Genomic DNA, 17878 nt, shown 5'->3' with positions numbered 1-17878 from the left:
TTGGTCAAGATGAGTTTTTTTAAAAAAAAAAACTTATGTCTTAATTTTTCAGCCACCACAGTGGCTGAAAACTGAGCAATATCAAACGAACGCGTTATGTATCTTATATTTTTTCAGAACATTTTGGGATGGACACCATTCCCCACCTAAAATATATAAAAACAATTAGGGATCCAAGCACGCGAGTCTACCCTAGCCGGCCCACGCACAAGCCCTTACTTGATGGGTCAGGCATGCTAGCCTATCATTTTTCCTTTTTAAAAATAATTCTTTTCTAAATTAATGTCTTTTTATATGTATTTGTTCTCAAAATAATTTTAAAATTTATATTTAAATTAAAACCCCTTTGCTCTTTTATTTTTTTATTTAGTCTCTTTTAAATAGTAATTATTTTTTAGTTATTTTATATGCATTTATTTTTTTAAGAGGTTGTTCTAATCACCTATATTTTTTTAATGTTTTATATAAATAAAAGTTATTTTCAAACATAAAAAAAATTTATTTTTGGATAATATTTTTAATATGTGTAACTTTACATGATACTTTTATTTCTTTTATTTTATTTAATCAATTTCATGAGTGTTTATTTTTATTATCATTTGATTAAATAAACAAATTATGAAAAAAAATTGCGAGATCAAATATCTTGGTTCCTCAATTTTTTATCTTTATTTATTATTAATGACTTTTTATTTATTTATTAATATGCATAGTTCTCAATTTATTTGATTAGATATATATATTAATTTTTGGATTATCACTTGGGATATTTTTATAAAAAGAAAAATGCTTTAAAAAATATTTATGGTTTTTAGAAAAAAAAATTAATTTATGGTAAAATATGGGTAAAATAGCTAGTCGAACATAAATCCATAAGAATTAAGATCTAAGAATAATATAATTACTCGAAAAAAAAAAAAAAGAATAATAATATTACGAAGAAGATAAAGGAATGAGAACGATCTCTTTAAAGTGCGAACATTAGAAATTGCAATTAACACGATTTATTGCAATCCAAATAAAATAAAATAAAATAAAAAACCTTCAGGTCTCCATCAACACTAATCATGCCATTTTACGAGATGTCCTGCCGTGGACCCATGGTGGGGGCACATGATTTAACGGGGCACAATTTGCATGATTTAACTTGTTTAGAAATGTTGTGTTTGAATTAATTTTTTAAAGTATTTTTTTATTTAAAAATAAATTAAAATAATATACTTTTTATTTCTTAAAATTTAATCAAAACTATACAAAATCATAAAAAAAATTCAAAATTATCTTTTAAATGCCAAATCAAACACATTCAAATCTAGCTGAGTTCAAGAGTTGACTTAAAACTCGCCACTCAAAATTTGCCTAGATAGTTTATTAATTAAGATTTTAACTTAGCAAGATTCATTCAACTTGATCATATTATTAAAGAATCGAGTGCTCTGATAAAACTTGATCTACATCCATCGAAGTCCGGGTAAGTCAATATTTATTTTTTTGTACTTTACATATTCAAAAACCCAATATATTCATTTGGCTATAAAAAAATTGTAGTTGTTATCGTATGTGTATTTAAGACTTTAAATTTAATTTATAATTTGGATATGTGAATTATATTTCAACCATGTTATTTGTATTTTTTAAAAAAAAAATAACTAAAAAATATGTTAAAATTAAGGTTAAAGGTTATATTAAAATTGAGACATGTTTAAATGTTGCTTGATAAATTATTTTTATTTTAGCATGTTATTGATTCATCGGGTTAGTGTCTGGTTGGGAGTGTGGTTGCGGTTGTTTTTCAAAGTGATTTTCATGCTGAAATGCATCAAAATAATATTTTTTTTAATTTTTAAAATTATTTTTGAGAACAGCGTATCAAAACGATCCAAAACATATAAAAAAATAATTTTTAATGAAAAATAAATAAATTTTATAGAACACGGTTTGCACCGCGTTTTTAAACAGTGTTTTAATCTCACGTGTTAATTTAATTATCCAAATACTTAAGATTATTTTTTAAATCATTTCTTTCAATTTCGAACATCGATTGGGATACTCACCGTTATGGAGGTGACTATATGCTTGAACAAGCCTTTGAATTTTCAAAATACAAAGGAAAATCTTGGAAGGGACAAATAGAAACTGCCAACATGCAAATATAGAATGCTTCACCTCAAGCCCATGCTTTAACATTCATGGCACCATTTTATTTTTGTGTTCTTAATTGTATTTAAAAGTGTTTCAAAAATATATCTGTCTTTAAAAAAATATTAAATTGATATTTTTATAATATATTTTTATATAATTTCAGTACTAATATAAAAAAAATATTTTAATATATTTTTGAAAAACATTTTATATCAAATACACAATTAAGAATCTAAACTATTGCAGTAAAATCATGTTATATTCTAAATTCTTGAGAACCACTTGTCTAATAAATCATAATTTTAAAATCTCTTAATATTATTTTTTGCCTTGGGAAATTAATAAATAGGTCACTTCGATTCATGTAGTTTAAAATTTTTCAATGTCAACTCTTATGTTTCTAGTAGGTCAACTTTTGTTAAATATTAAATGAGATAATCAACCAATATTATTAAATTTTTTTATTATATATTTAAGATATTTATTATTATAATCATCGTTATTATTAATGCGATGTTTAGTTACTGTACTAAGACATAATAATAGCAAGGATAAAAAAAATATTTAATAAGAAAGATAAAAATAAAAATATAAAAATAAATGTATTTTTATGATAGTTTTAAAATATATTTTTATGCTTCTAAAATACAAAAAAATATACGTTTTCTCTAACCCCAATGTCTTTGTCTTTTATATTCTAAGACGAGAACCAAAGTTACCTAAAAGTAATATATGAACACACCATGTGTTTAATTAGGACAAAAAAAAAACTTGAAAATAAAAATGAATTTTTTTTTAATTTTCTTTACATCTTAGAAAATAATTTTTTTTTTTGAAAACCTCAAATTAACCCACTCACCGATATCAAACCTCTCAAGTAAATGTAAGATCATTAATTATTATTATTTTTTAAAAAACCATCTGCCTCATTATGCTAAAATATTGAACAAGCTCAAACAACAAAAACATATGAACATAAAAAAAATATCCAAGCCACAATGTACTATTTAATTTTGTTATTAAACATGATATAACAAAGTTAATTTTAAAAATACCTAGCATGAGTTTTAAATTAAACCATATAAGAATTGTCCTGATATGATTCAATCAACCAGGTGAGTTCTAAAAAACTAGAACAGCTGGTAAAAAGCATGGCTTGCTTTTAAAAAAAAATTAATGATTTTTTTTTAATATTAAGATGATAACATATTGAATTGACCTCAATCGACTAGGTGGGTTCTAAGAAAACTGGAACAACCGGTAAAAAACGTGGCTTGCTTTAAGAAAAAAAATTAAAATTATTTTTGTTTTAATATTGAGATAATAACATATTGAATTGAACTTTGTTTCGTGATTTAAGTCATCAAATCCGTGATCTAAGTTATGGATTTCACCTGATCTAAGAACTTTGTTTTTTTTCAATACAATAACAAAAACAAATGTTTGTTAAATTAAACACAAACTAAGTATTATAATATTTGTTTGAGATTACAATGACATTATAAAAAGCAATCCAACTCAATTTATAAAGATAAATATAAAATCAAGTAAATATAAAAGATAAAATTAAAAATAAATAAAAAAAAGGAAAATGAGAAAAAATAAATTCACCCCCTTCACTGTTTAGATGTATTAAGTAACGGAGAGCCTCAGCTGGAAGATGTATCAACAATGAAGGATTCGCCACTGTTTCACTTCACTTGCTTTCATTCCAAGACACTGACTTCCTTTCTCCATTATGCTAAAATGGGTTCTGTATCTGAGTTTCCTTTTGGATGAACGAACGAACGGGCCAATTTCAATGAATTTATCTAGCTAACTTGGCGTGGTGATTTTTTTTTTATTATTAATATTAGTATTTGGAGTAGCTTGTATATATCTCAACTAATTTTACAGATTATGAAATTAATAACTTTAATAACTTTAAAAAAATTTAAACTCATAACTATATGAAAATAACTATCATTCATTACTAATAATAAGAAATCTAACTAATTAAGCTATTGCTCAAAAGATGAATCTTTTTTCAATGATTTGTAAAGACTTTGAGTAGGTTGAGGGCTTGAATCTTTTTTCAATGATTTGTAAAGACTTTGAGTAGGTTGAGGGCTTGAAATTTCAAGTTTAACTTTTATTATTATTTGTATAACAATTAAAAATCTAAGGAAAATAACAATTCTTTATTAAAAAACACAATATCATAAAAAAAATATATATATTTTTAGTCGGTAATAAACTTCAAACAATAACACAAATCTTCATGTATACTTGAAAAGTTAAAGTAGAAAACATGTTCACATAAATCTTATATGGGACTTTAATCTATTATATCATATAATTCATTAATATGATATTAAAATCATGATAATTAAATAGTTATGAGTTTAAATTTTTTTATTTATATTTTAGAATATATTATAAATGATATTTTAAAATCTCAATTCATAGATTAAGTTTTGAGAGTTTTAGATAATTATTTGACAAAATGAAATTCATTGATTTCATCCATTTAATTATTTGATGACCAACGGAGAGGAAGATGCAGCGTAGCACGAGGCAGCTCTAAGAGAACAGCTACACACAGCAGCCCTTCAATGCAAAGTGAAAGCAACGAAAGAGAATGTTTCTCGTTGTCCAGCTTGCTGTGATAACAGAGGTTGGAGTGCTGTGTCCAGTAAAAAGAAGCGATGTCTTTGAGAAATGTCTACAAATTCCCAAACTTGGCCGACAGAGAATCTCCGATGAGAAATGCTAAATGAAAGAGCTAAATGTTGAAAACAGGGGATGGAAAGGAGGCAATCCTTGACCATAAAAACTTTGAATAAAATAAAACAACAATTTTCTTTTGCTTCATCTTCTCCCTTCAGCGTACTCCACACGATTTTCAGCTTAGCTCAAAACCACCCATGTCAGCCAACAAACTTTCCCTCCTCCACTAAACCCACACGATTTCAGTCTCAACCCAGCAGGGTTACACAACTGGAAGCAAGGTGCTTTGAGATTAGCACACACACGACTGGAAGCTAAAAGGGAAGCTAATTAATCACCCGGGCAGGACTGGGACAATCAAAGGCAGCTTTTCTTCTTCAAGGTAAGGTGCTTTGAGATTTCATGTTGCTCTATTTTCTTGCATCAGTTTTTTTAAGAGGAAGAGGCAAGTGCAGATAGCCGTTGGCTAACGGTTATATGTACCTTCAACAACATTTTAGCTTTTTGATAGAATGTGTAGAAATAGCATAGCATTTCTTCAAATGAAATGCTATTCTACCTGTTGATATAGCAATCGCGTTGGAGTTGCTAATATGAGAGGAAAAAAGCTAAAATAACCGTTATTCACTTTCAGCAGCTGCGTTGGAGAGGCTCTCATGGCTGAGAAGGATGACAAAGGAAATACGCCCTCAAATCTGATCGCTGGATTAGCGTCCAAGCATGCACGGGAGAGGTGGTATAGAATTAGAAACAAATAACCACAGTGTGCATACCATGATTAATGATAAAAAGCAAATGTTCTGAAAACAGATTCAGGAATTTTTATAACCAGCAAATAGTTCATTGTAAAACACACTAGTCGTGGAAGCGAGAACAAAGGCCTGGCAGTAGATTAATGATAATTGTTATTTGATAATTAGCTATGAATGTGGGCAGTGAAACGCTGTGGCGCATTGTTGTGGAAGAGCAGAAAAAGGCAAGATCAAAGGACAATAAGACAGGAATATTTCAATAATGTGAGAATTGGAGCAAGAATTATGAACAGATTGAAAATGGCAATAACACAAATCTGAAACTTGCCATCTTATTCAAAATAAGTCTCTTAAATAGGCAGTATATATACCACTACAAGGAAATAGGTATCACAATCAGATGATAAGATTCTCCCTGAAGAAAAAGCTAACATAAGCAACTTCCTAGTATCTGCTGAATGATTCCCCAACAAAATAGCATATTTGATGATCTCTCACGAAGATTGCAGCATCTCTTTCATTCCTAACAGTAGCAGCGCTCACATTTGCAGCAGCATTTCCCTCCCCTAGCATAAGCAACCTCCTTCGTTCACGAGAGACTCCCAGCTTGCCATCATCTTACATTCATACTAAGAAAGTTTGAATTTGCAATCCTGGTTATCAAGTCTACAATCTGTAATAAGGCTCGTTTTTATATTATTCCAAACATTAGACTGACTGGAAAAATTTATAATAAATCCATTAATAATCATTTAGAACAAAATGTTCTTTGTACCAATAAATGCAGAGCAATATCCTTTAAGAAAAACAAAGGAAACGGATGTAGTGCTGTTATTTAACTCCAATCTCGTGGGTTATGCGGGAGAAGAAGCTGATGACAACACACACTGTCTGAGTTTTTCAGACTCTAAACCCATTTACAGAGGGCACAAGAGTATAGTTAAAACTCAATTTGAATAGCAGATTCAAAAACTAGGAAATTAAATGGTCAATGAACAGAAAACACTTAATTTTTCAAAATCAAATTGCCTCAGTTAAATCCATTAATATCATTATAATGTAGCTTATACCAAGTAGGTTCTCCCTGAAAACAGGGTCTCGGCTCCACTACACCTCAAATAAATTGGATTGCATCATCACAGGCAATTTTACAATGCATTGATGCTCAAAACAAATAACACCATGACCAAATTTTCAAAAATCTTAAACAATGCATATTCTTCATAAACTAATTTAAATCATAAACACTAGTTAGTATTTTTAGATCTATAATCATTTACAATTTGAAAACCAAAAAGTTGCATGATCTATAAATTATATGGCTCAGAGATATAACAGCTCTATCAATCAAGAATTATCAGTAGCAGAACTGGCATTAAAGCTGTGAATTAATCATCACTGCCATATTTTTTTTTAAAAAAATCAATAAATGATAATAAACAAAATAAAACATCTCTACGCAAAAAAGGGCTGGCTCATATCAAGAAATTCAACCATTAATTATGTTTTTGCTTCATTGATTTCTCTCAGAAGCGCGGATAAAATCCATTTTAATCATCGCCAAAAAATTGAATCACAGAAAACAACAACTTTCATGAATTTAGAGGGAATTTTTAGAGGCAAAACCATTAACCAAATAGCATAAGCCCCCACGTGAACCCCACCAAAAAGATTCAATCTTTGCCTCATTGACTAGCTTAATTTCAACCATTTATCTCAAAACAAGCTAGAGGTATTGAGAGGCAACAAAAACATTGAAAAAACACAAACCCATATGAAAAAACAGTGAGGTTTTCAAGACTAAGAGATGTAGCCGTTGATTTGACACAGAAAAGCCGTGGAAAGGTACAAAAGGCTAAACTGCAACACTAAACGGCAGATGCTTTAGCACGAGCTTTGGGACTTTCTACCTCAGGGGTTTGTAATCAGCGAAGCCTGGGAGGCATCGTGCAAGCTAAGATCTTGAAAAGAGAAGATTTTTGAAAGGATTTGTGATTTGATATAACATAGCCTTTGAGACTGCGAATGAAGAATTGGTGGGGGGGGGGTTACGATGTTATATAGAGGGGTTCAAGAGCTATAAAACCCTAGTTGTTGTTATTTTTCTTTTTTGGGTGAAGGCTGGATTGGTTTTTGGTGGTGTTGGTATTGTAATGGGCCGGGCTGAATTTCGAGTGGTCCATTGTGAAAACCCAAGATTAAACTATTTTTTACCCAAGTTGTTAAAACAAGATTAAACTAATATTTTTATTAAAATATCAATATATACCAGTTTGAGTTTGAACTGAATAAACAGGCCACGAGTTAGCATAGGAAGGTCAACAATGAATAATTTTAATTTAATTTAAAATAAAATTCAATTCAAATTAGATTTTAAATTCAAATCAACTCGGAACTAAATTTAACAACTATAATTTTCACGTATTAAAACTGTTTTTTTAATTATATTTTAAATAGGGCAACATATTTGAAAATAAAAAAACTATGAGAAATAGCATTCGTATACAAATAACACATGGAAAATATTTATTTATTTATTTATACGTCTTCAATTGATTCACTAGTAGTGCATAGCAACGAGGTCAATTACACCAATTAATTTGATTAAATAGGAGAATAGTCAACACCGAGTTAACAACTCAAAAGATTTTAGAATTTGATCACAGTTTTTGCTCTCCTATTTGGCATATGTAAAATTTGAACATAGATTGCTTGAGACAACATCAAAAAGTTAACTTGGTTCATAAATTAATAACTCAAGACACTTGAATTCATGGTTGTCAAACTCGTAAATTGATTTATAAAATCGTACGATTTTATAAATCAACACAGATATATCGTGTGAAATCAGATAGAAAATTCAAAAACTAGCAAATTCGATTAAAATCAGCCAAATTCGATGAATGTATGCATTCATTTTGCTTTTTACAGCCTTCCAAAGGAGAAGTGCTTATCTCTTCAAATGATAGGAAACAACATTCAGTTGGTTTCTACGAGGGAGGTGCTTCTTAGCTTTAAGCATATTCTTATGAAGATGATGATGTCATCCCCATTCCACCTCGTTTAGGTAACACTACTCTGAAGGATAAAGCTTGTCTTTTTTGTGAAAACGAATCTAATTTTAGTTTACATGATACATTCGTAAATTATTTATTTTAAATTTGTTATTTATTAGTTAATAAAAAGTTACTTAAATTATATATGAATTTTTATTTGAATCATATATTTTATGATGCTTGAATTATGTATGAATTTTTATTTGAACCGTGTATTTTAAGATACTTGAATTATATATGAATTTTTATTTGAACCGTATATTTTAAGGTGCTTGAATTATGTATGAAAAAAAATAATTTCCTTATAATTTTATGATTTTACAATTCTTTTTACCATTCGAATTTATTTATTTATTTTACTATCCGAGTTTATTTTATATTTTTCATACCGTATCAAAAATATATTTTTGACAATCTTACTTGAATCTATGGAATTCAAAGAAGAATTCAGCAAAATCTTCGATGAGATGGCCTTAAATTTCGGTATCATATACGGATACCACACAAGAAAGCATAGTGATTAACTTAGAAAATCTAAAACTCAAAATCATAGATTAGATTAATTGAAATGGATAAAACATTAACCCGATTAAACTTAATTGAACTAACTAGATTTTTTTTTAATGAATCAGGTGAGCTAGTTAACTCTAGTTCAAGCTCTATTAGGTCAACATCCAAAAAATAAAAGAAAAAAGGAAAACAATGTCATCTTAATAACCCATATGTTTACTCGGTAACCTAGTGACCCGAGCCTATCTCTAACTTAGTCACCGAATATGGTCCGAAAACTATGCAATGAGAGTGCCTAATAATTTGAGATCGCGATCATGAATAGCTTCAACCTGAGGGATTCTCTGTTTTTCTCAATGTGTAGAACATTGTCCCCGGGACTTTTGTTTTTCTCACTAAATTCTCACAATTGTACAATCTTATGGATCATATGTGATACACACATCTAAGCAATGGGGAGATTTTTATGAAGAAATGATTAACCTAGTCCAGAAGACTAAAATTGTTGCTGCTACAGGAGTTGTCCCTTGAGCCATTTCAAAACTCGCCCATCATCTCCAGACGACTGTTGAGTTTTTGCTGTCATACTAACATCCATGTCAAGTGGCGGTAGCCAGCCCACTTAGCAGCAACATGAATACCAATGGCTAAAGCTGCGCACAGCAGTGGCACTGGAACCCTACTACCAGTATCCGCTGTCACAACTTCAACTTCTTCCTTTCCTTTGGCGAGCTGCTTTGAATGGTAAGAAATAGCTAAAGCTAGATATGAAACCATTACCAAAACTCTAACCCAAGGTTCTCCGATTGCAGCTAGTACAGCTGCAGCAGGCAAGGCAGATGTAACATCATCTCTCTTCTTAATGAATCTAGAGAAAGCATATAAACCCAGTAGAAGTGTCCAGAAAAGTGGCTCAGAGATGTAGTTTCTTACTGCTGCATAGCCAATTAGGCCAGATACTGTGAGAAGATAAGGTTGCCTGCTTACAGAGTTTGGTGCGGCAGCTTCGCCAATAGCAAGAACTGCTGATGCAAGCATGATAATCAAGGTCAGTTCTGGAACAGGAGCGGATCGTACTATTCCAGAGTAGAAAGCCTGAAATGTGTAGATTGCAGTCTCTATACATCTGATCAGAGAGGTGATTGGATCCCCAATGAAATGGAAGACAACAGCCAACAGAAGTTTCAGGAGGTATCCCACAAAACCAATAATAGCTATGACACCCCTTTTCCAGTTACCTAGTTCAAATAAGACTGCTCTCCATGCATAGATAAGGAAACCCAGAGCTGCATGTTAATTACAAGTGAAAGGGGTTAGTTGGCACATCATAATCTGTGGTCACAATTCTTTGCAAACAAAACAGAGCAGAAGCATAATCACTAACTATCATACAGCTTGGGCAAATATTGATCACAAACAAACACAAAGAATCTGTGAAATCTTTAACTGAAACAACAGCATTTTCCTCCACAGGATATAACTAATGGATTTACAGAGCAAGAAATCATAGTACCACAATCATATACCTTTCAAGTCAAAATTTCCAACAGGTTACACTCTACAGTTTCTCTACTCAAGTTTCAAAATTTGAGGTTAAGCAACCATTTTTGCATATTTATTCATAAGGTATAATACCAAAAATGCAGAGTGCTGAACTTTGGAAATGTCATAAACACAAGGAAACCTAGCTTGACTCCCCAAAACCAAATGTTTAAGCTTAAAAATTTAAGTTAAAAAATCCATCAAATGTTACTGGCTAAGACATATTTTGTACAAAAACCTCAAGCAAATTGTTTGCAGCATCAGGTAACAAAATCATCAAAATGGAAAATCATAATGCAGACCTACAGCACAAGTCACTTTCAAGTACAAAGTGAAATTCATACGAAGAAAAATTTCCATTTTCTTCATGTTTAAAAGACTATTAAGCTCAACTATCAATGTATAAACGGTGAGAAAACAACATACATTATCCCAAAGAACACATCCATTGCAGCATATGTGGATCAGCATAAGAGTTTTGATCAATACAGGAAGCATGGTGGTAGCTAACAGAAGCTTAAAGGAGATGCGAGTACAAAATGTTGGGAGAACTCTAGGCTAGCATTCAATTCTAGAATGCAGCCCCATGCCTTTTATTTCAACCCATCACCAAGAATGGCATTTTTTTTGTAGGAGAGGTTGCGACAGTCACAATGCAGTAACTCAAAACAAGGACAAGGGCCCTCTCCCTTTCTTGCACATCCAAACTTCCGCATCCATGACTAACACCATTAACTCACTCTGCTCAGACCTTTTACTTCATATTGCCATCATTTCCAGTTTCTTCATGTTTAAAAGACTATTAAGCTCAACTATCAATGTATAAAAAGTGAGAAAACAACATACATTATCCCAAAGAACACATCCATTGCAGCATGTATGGATCAGCATAAAAGTTTTGATCAATACAGGAAGCATGGTGGCAGCCAACAGAAGCTTAAAGTATGGAGATGCGAGTACAAAATGTTGGGAAAACTCTAGGCTAGCATTCAATTCTAGAATGCAGCCCCACGCCTTTTATTTCAACCCATCACCAAGAATGGCAATTTTTTTTTGTAGGAGAGGTTGCGACAGTCACAATGCAGTAACTCAAAACAAGGACAAGGGCCCTCTCCCTTTCTTGCACATCCAAACTTCTGCACCCATGACTAACACCATTAACTCACTCTGCTCAGACCTTTTACTTCATATTGCCATCATTTCCATTTTCTTCATGTTTAAAAGACTATTAAGCTCAACTATCAATGTATAAACGGTGAGAAAACAACATACATTATCCCAAAGAACACATCCATTGCAGCATGTGTGGATCAGCATAAAAGTTTTGATCAATACAGGAAGCATGGTGGCAGCCAACAGAAGCTTAAAGTAAGGAGATGCAAGTACAAAATGTTGGGAGAACTCTAGACTAGCATTCAATTCTAGAATGCAGCCCCACGCCTTTTATTTCAACCCATCACCAAGAATGGCAATTTTTTTGTAGGAGAGGTTGCGACAGTCACAATGCAGTAACTCAAAACAAGGACAAGGGCCCTCTCCCTTTCTTGCACCTCCAAACTTCCGCATCCATGACTAACACCATTAACTCACTCTGCTCAGACCTTTTACTTCATATTGTCATCATTTCCATGTCAATTGGCATCAATTTATATTGAAAAAAAGGTTACAATTATTGAAAGAAAGATGCTTTGAATCAATAATAGTAGTACTAGTAGTAGTTGTAGTAATATTTATCACACCAAGAACAACAACTGATTTCAAGACAAAATGTGAACCCTACAAAATCAAGTAACAACTGATTGAGTCAAATATCTTGGCAACTCAAGCAAATCGTTCAAAGCATCATGTAACAAAATCATCATGGTGGATAATTTTCATCAGACATTCAGCACAAGTCACATTCAAGTAATCTATGGAAATCATTTCAAAACAAATTTCCAATATTAATCTCCAGAGAAAAAGGAGCAATAGTTCCCCCATGCTGAAAAAAATGTATAAATGTTACAAAACCATCACATATAAATGTTGAGCAAAGCAATACATCATCCTACAGAAGAACTCGTGAAGTAACAATATCGATTTCAATTTCTCAACTAATAAAACAGCCAACAAGCTCAAAAAATTGCTTGAACATTTGCAATCAAGAAAACTGAACAACCAATCTACTTGACATTTCACCAACAACAGCGAAAATAAAAGTAGCACTCACAATCCAAAACTCAAAAAAATTTCAAAGCAGCAATAATTTATCTTCAAAGATTAAGTCCTTTTCTTCTAGCAAAGAAACTAAAACATACCCACAAACCAAGGCCACCTAACAGGAGGGTCAGGTGCTTCTTTAGTTAAGTACCTAAACCTCTCAGGCATAGTACTCTCTCCACGTTCACCATCATCAAATACACCATCCCGTTCGCTCTCTCCTTCTCCATTCTCTGCATTAACACGAAACCCCAACTTCCTATCTCTACTGTCCAGAAACAAACCAAATCTTTTCAGCGTCTGGTTATGGCTGCATAAAGGTCTAGCCTTTATAGCTAAAGAGTGACAAGAAATGGTTTGGCTTTTGTGGGTTTGAAGGGAAAGACGAGAAAAGGATGGGATTTTGAGAGTTGGAGAAGAGAGTGTGGTTACTGGTCTCGACATAGTTGAGGGATTTAGAGAGGTTATGCCACTATCAGTTTAAGAAAGGCCAAATCTTGGCTGCGGAAATGGGAAATGGTTTTCGGCTGTTAATATGGGTTAGTGGATCCAAGTAGAATTGATACCCGGATCCTTTGGTTTAGATCCGGAATAAGCCAATAATTTTAACCATAACTAGAGTTGTAATTTTCTTTCCTTTTCTTTTCTTTTTCTTTTCTTTGAAAATTTACCCTTAGTTTTGGTAAGAAACAATTTACAAAAAAAGTAACATACATATTTTTTTAATTATTTTTACAAATTGATTGAAGTTATTTTTAATTTTTAATTTTAAAAAATTATAAATGTATTGATTACAAATAATTTAAATAAAAAAATGTTGTAAAATTGAATAAAATTTTTTTATTAAAAATTAAAATTATGATTTATATTCTAATTTATATTACCATGTTGATTTGAATAATTTCTTAATTATACTTTTAACTTTAACCTTTTCGTTTACATAAATTATAAAAAACAACTTTTAAAGTTCACCTAATCGACAATCACTATCAATTTGACATGTGTTTCATCATATGTTAGTAATTTTTTTCAGTAAAAAAAGGAAAATGCAGGAATTTCCAAAGTATTTGTAGATATATAAAAAATTCTCAAACATAAATAAAAAAATTTATAAATGAATTCAATTAAATAAACCAATATTTAATTGAGGGATAACTAATAATATTATTTGATTATGTAACATGAAGGTGTAATAATTGTGTTAAATAATTTTGTTTTTTCAGAATAAATATTTTATTTAATCAAACAATTATCTATGCTAATAAAATATAAAAAAAATTAACGAGAAAGAATTAAATAAAATTATGAAGCTAAATTATTAAACAACTCAATGTTAGATGGCGAAACTGGAAAATATTTTTTAAAAAAAGCAACAAAAAAATTTGGGTCAACTCGGGTCAACCCGTAAACCCTGGAATTATGGGCACAAGATTAGAATAACCTTATAGAAAGGAAAGTGAAAACAAAAGCATGAAGATCAATTAAAAAAAAAATATTAAAGGATGAAACTAAAAAGAATCAGTTTAAAAAAAAAAAAAAACTAAAGTCAATTCGTGTTAAACTTCAAAACCCGTAGTTGTGGTCATAAGAGAGGGACTGATCGCATAAAAGATAAAAAAAAAAAAAACAAAGTAAAATTCTTAATAAACAAATGTTGATGGATAGAAACTAAAAAAATTAATCTAAAAATAAAATTTAATTCAACTCAGGTTAACATATTAACTGTGCGATCATATGTATGGGATTGAGATAACCTCATATAGACCAAATCTAAAACAATTAAATATTAAAAAATAAAATTAAAAATAAACTAATTTTATAAAATAAGGATCAAAAATCAACTAATGTCAAGCTTCAAAATCCATAACCCTTTGGCTAGAACTAACCTATAAAAAACATAAAGAACAATTCTAATAAAAATATATTAAAGAATAATTTTTTTTAAAAAAAACTATGTTTTCTTTCCTATATCAACAATGACCTGGTGCGAGGAGAAGCAGCTGGTGCCGGTGGGGTTTTCAGGTATATATTGACAAGGCCGTTTCCACCATGCTTTTGCAGCCAACAAGGCTGAGTTTTGGGATTGCTTGGAAACTTATTCTTGAAGTGGATTAATTAGCAGGTGGTCACTGGCTTGATTATAAGAGGGATAATGTGTCTCTGTTTGATACTATAAAAGAGATTCCGAGTAGACAATGAGAAATTCACATCACAAAAGTTTCGATATTGTATAATCAAAATTAGATAGAAAACTTCCATTTCCATTTTATTTTGCAGGCTACTTTGATTTCAATCATTCAGCCCTGTGGCCCAGAGAACCTGGCTAGAAGACATCAAAATTGGAGAATTTTGAGGGTTCCAGCCAGCCTTCTGCCTGTGAATAAAGATGCATACAGCCCTCATAAGCCATGGTTCACATCATAATTTCTAATGTATCATTAACATCAAAAAAGTTAGCCATGATAATAGCCCCTAGATCACCGATATTCCGAGTGATCACCGAACCAGAACCTTGAGAAACTCCTTCCTCGGCTGAAGCATCAGCACTAGCACTGTCTTCCCTTGAAGTTGCTTCCAACCTTGTCGCCTTTTGTGCGAAGAACCTCTGCAGAATAGCACCTTCACGATCCTCAAAGTTCTCCATTGTAACTTTCTTTAAAGAGTGTCGCCAACACTTTATAGGCATCGAGTAGCAGCACTCGAGATCTTCATCTATAGCTACTGCTATATTATATTCAAACTACAAAATTGAAAGAAATCATCAGTGTCAAAATACTATCCCGCAGACAGGCTATTTTGCAAAGATAACAAATTACGCGTAGCTTCATACTAAACATTTAGAAAAAAAATGATGAAATAAAACTTCAAAAGGATTATCGAGCCATTGGATCAAGATTTTATGTGGATATTGGACAACAGAAATAAATAAATCAAGGGCATATTTTTTTAATTTCTTAGGTAACATTTAATTACCGTTATGGAATAAAAAAGAAAGAGACGGTGGAATAAAAATGTACATAAATTTACCTTAATTAAAAATTATTTCAAAGATAAATTTATTTTATGGTTCTTTAACATCTCTTCTACATCTGTCCCTTCTGGTGTGATTTCACAGCTAGGACATGTACATACCTTAAGAGATTTTTCCTTGCTACCCGAAACAAAAGATAATACTGTTAAACGAGGAGCAAACCAAAGCAAACTATCCAACAAGCCCACGAGGTCCTCCGATTTTGTTGGAAATTTTGCGACTACCTTCAGATACTTGAGGTCATACAATGGAGGAAGCAAGCTGTCTCTTGAATCTATTGGAACAATCAAAGCCTAGAAATGGAAAAGAGAGACAGATTAGTGAAAAAAGTCTGTATTGCATAAATGAACAAGACCGTAAATTAGAAGAGCCAAAAACAAAATCGCAAGCGAAGGAAATCGTACCATCTCAATACTGCAAGCAATTTCCAACTCTTTGCAATGGTCGAAGCATGAAAGAAAATCCCTGAAGCTCGAGAACCAATCATGGGGGAGTGGATGATCTACACTCAATGAGACCTTAGCATGGAAAGATGGAGAATAAATGAAAACTTGTGATGGCATTAACTGACCACCGTAAACAAATGTGTTTAAGCTTCGTGAATAAATCTCAATCTTCTGTAAGTTTGAGCAATCACTTAGCTCCACTGTCTTAAGATTAGCGTTGGAAACATGGAAGTTTTCCAATAGTCTACAACCAACAACTTTGAAAACCTCAAGTCGAAGAAACTGGGCAACTTCATGTTTAATCCATTCATCTGTGATCTCAGCATTCTTCAAAGATAAGTATTCGAGGGACTTGCAAGCGGTGATATCGACGCTGCAGGATGAGTTTGCTCCTCCACCGAACGAGAAGGATTCGAGATTGGAAGCATCGATTTCAACCTTCTCCAGCCTTTGACAAGATTCTAACACCACAATCTTGAGTGTTTGGCTTGAAACACTGAGTGTTTGCATCCCCTTACACTTTTCCAATCTCAATTCTTTTATGAAAGGGAAATCCAAGACCAAATTCTGGGGTGGCTCCAACATGAACCCTTTCAAACTCAAAACCATAACACTTTGAGCAGACAATACTTTCATCGGCAAACTATAATGTGCCATACATTTGAAACTTTTTCCAACAAAATCTAGCTCTAGCTCTTTCACGTTATTCTCTATTGCATAACAAATTGCATTCTCAATACCACCATTTGGTTGCTCAGAGCTATTATTTAGACAAAAACAAAAGCTAAATTTTTCTAAGCTAACATCCAGTCGGCGACGAGAAAGAAAAGCACCCACATAGCTCAAAAAACTGTTTAATTTCTGTTTACCTGTCAACTCAAGGCACGATCCCATGTTCAGGGTTTCGTCAAGAAAGATGATAGGAAAGGAAGTCCATGCAGATGCAAATCTCTTGGACAGAATACTCATCCTTGCGGCATCTTTGTAGGGCAAAGAAGACATGATATGTTGAATGATGGGGTCGGGCAACTCAGAAATCAAGTCAACCTCTTGAATTGGCTTATTGTTCATCAAACGTCTCATTCTATTTCCTGTCATCATCTTTCTTTTAGACCAGGCTAAAATTTGCTATCAGGATATGGTGGTGGATTAGAACGTTATGTAAATATATATATATAGAGAGAGAGAGAGATAGAGGGGCCGAGTTGGCCTTTCGAATGAATATGGAAAATACAAGATTTCCAATCCTAGCAAAAAAAAAAAAAAAAAGAAGAGGGAAATTGTTTTTTTCTTACTTCATTATATCATAGTACTTCTAGTATATTAAGATTAAATAATTATTCCCTATAATGTCAGAAATAATTAGATAATCCCTTGATTGGCCCTTTATTTAGTAGTTTTTGTTTCAAAAACCTTCTTTGGTAGGCAAAATCCTCCCATTTCACTTGACTTTCTTTTCTTTGTTATTTTATTTTTCAAGGAAGAGTTTTT

General features: G+C 31.8%; 2 protein-coding genes and 5 non-coding genes across 7 annotated transcripts; all 7 read right to left on the bottom strand.

Moving 5' to 3' along the window:
• Window positions 1–6421: 6421 nt before the first annotated feature.
• LOC112323932 (small nucleolar RNA snoR97) lies at window positions 6422–6529 on the bottom strand. Its single transcript, XR_002977477.1, has one exon. It is a non-coding gene; the product is annotated as a small nucleolar RNA snoR97 (small nucleolar RNA).
• Window positions 6530–6630: 101 nt separating this feature from the next.
• On the bottom strand, window positions 6631–6747 carry LOC112323926 (small nucleolar RNA Z278). The gene has a single exon (XR_002977471.1). It is a non-coding gene; the product is annotated as a small nucleolar RNA Z278 (small nucleolar RNA).
• A 172-nt stretch (window positions 6748–6919) lies between these two features.
• LOC112323925 (small nucleolar RNA Z223) lies at window positions 6920–7010 on the bottom strand. Its single transcript, XR_002977470.1, has one exon. It is a non-coding gene; the product is annotated as a small nucleolar RNA Z223 (small nucleolar RNA).
• Window positions 7011–7074: 64 nt separating this feature from the next.
• Window positions 7075–7166, bottom strand: LOC112323939 (small nucleolar RNA U36a). The gene has a single exon (XR_002977484.1). It is a non-coding gene; the product is annotated as a small nucleolar RNA U36a (small nucleolar RNA).
• Window positions 7167–7408: 242 nt separating this feature from the next.
• LOC112323941 (small nucleolar RNA snoR134) lies at window positions 7409–7556 on the bottom strand. The gene has a single exon (XR_002977485.1). It is a non-coding gene; the product is annotated as a small nucleolar RNA snoR134 (small nucleolar RNA).
• A 1935-nt stretch (window positions 7557–9491) lies between these two features.
• Window positions 9492–13429, bottom strand: LOC7497399 (uncharacterized). Its single transcript, XM_002319344.4, has 2 exons — window positions 13009–13429; window positions 9492–10455 (listed from the first exon to the last, which is right to left on the bottom strand). Exons 1-2 carry the CDS (start codon window positions 13352–13354, stop codon window positions 9752–9754), a joined length of 1050 nt encoding a protein of 349 aa, XP_002319380.2. The 5' UTR covers window positions 13355–13429; the 3' UTR covers window positions 9492–9751.
• A 1707-nt stretch (window positions 13430–15136) lies between these two features.
• LOC18104663 (putative F-box/LRR-repeat protein At5g02930) lies at window positions 15137–17513 on the bottom strand. The gene is made up of 3 exons (XM_024583085.2): window positions 16346–17513; window positions 16043–16234; window positions 15137–15650 (listed from the first exon to the last, which is right to left on the bottom strand). Exons 1-3 carry the CDS (start codon window positions 17486–17488, stop codon window positions 15324–15326), a joined length of 1662 nt encoding a protein of 553 aa, XP_024438853.1. The 5' UTR covers window positions 17489–17513; the 3' UTR covers window positions 15137–15323.
• Between the last annotated feature and the right edge of the window lie 365 nt (window positions 17514–17878).

The sequence above is a fragment of the Populus trichocarpa genome, chromosome 13 (genome assembly GCF_000002775.5).
Source record: "Populus trichocarpa isolate Nisqually-1 chromosome 13, P.trichocarpa_v4.1, whole genome shotgun sequence".
Classification (NCBI taxonomy): domain Eukaryota; kingdom Viridiplantae; phylum Streptophyta; class Magnoliopsida; order Malpighiales; family Salicaceae; genus Populus; species Populus trichocarpa.
Note: the sequence above shows the minus strand (reverse complement) of the source record. Positions and strands in the feature narration are given on the sequence as shown.

Bases quoted from the DNA above. Each gene is read 5' to 3' on its own strand.
- LOC7497399 (XM_002319344.4), bottom strand. From the start codon at position 13,354: ATGTCGAGACCAGTAACCACACTCTCTTCTCCAACTCTCAAAATCCCA. The intron at 10,456-13,008 runs GTATGTTTTAGT...ATTAACATGCAG, and splicing joins TAGGTGGCCTTGGTTTGTGG to CTCTGGGTTTCCTTATCTAT.
- LOC18104663 (XM_024583085.2), bottom strand. From the start codon at position 17,488: ATGATGACAGGAAATAGAATGAGACGTTTGATGAACAATAAGCCAATT. The intron at 16,235-16,345 runs GTACGATTTCCT...TTCCATTTCTAG, and splicing joins TTGCTTGCAGTATTGAGATG to GCTTTGATTGTTCCAATAGA. The intron at 15,651-16,042 runs GTATGTACATGT...TCAATTTTGTAG, and splicing joins GCAAGGAAAAATCTCTTAAG to TTTGAATATAATATAGCAGT.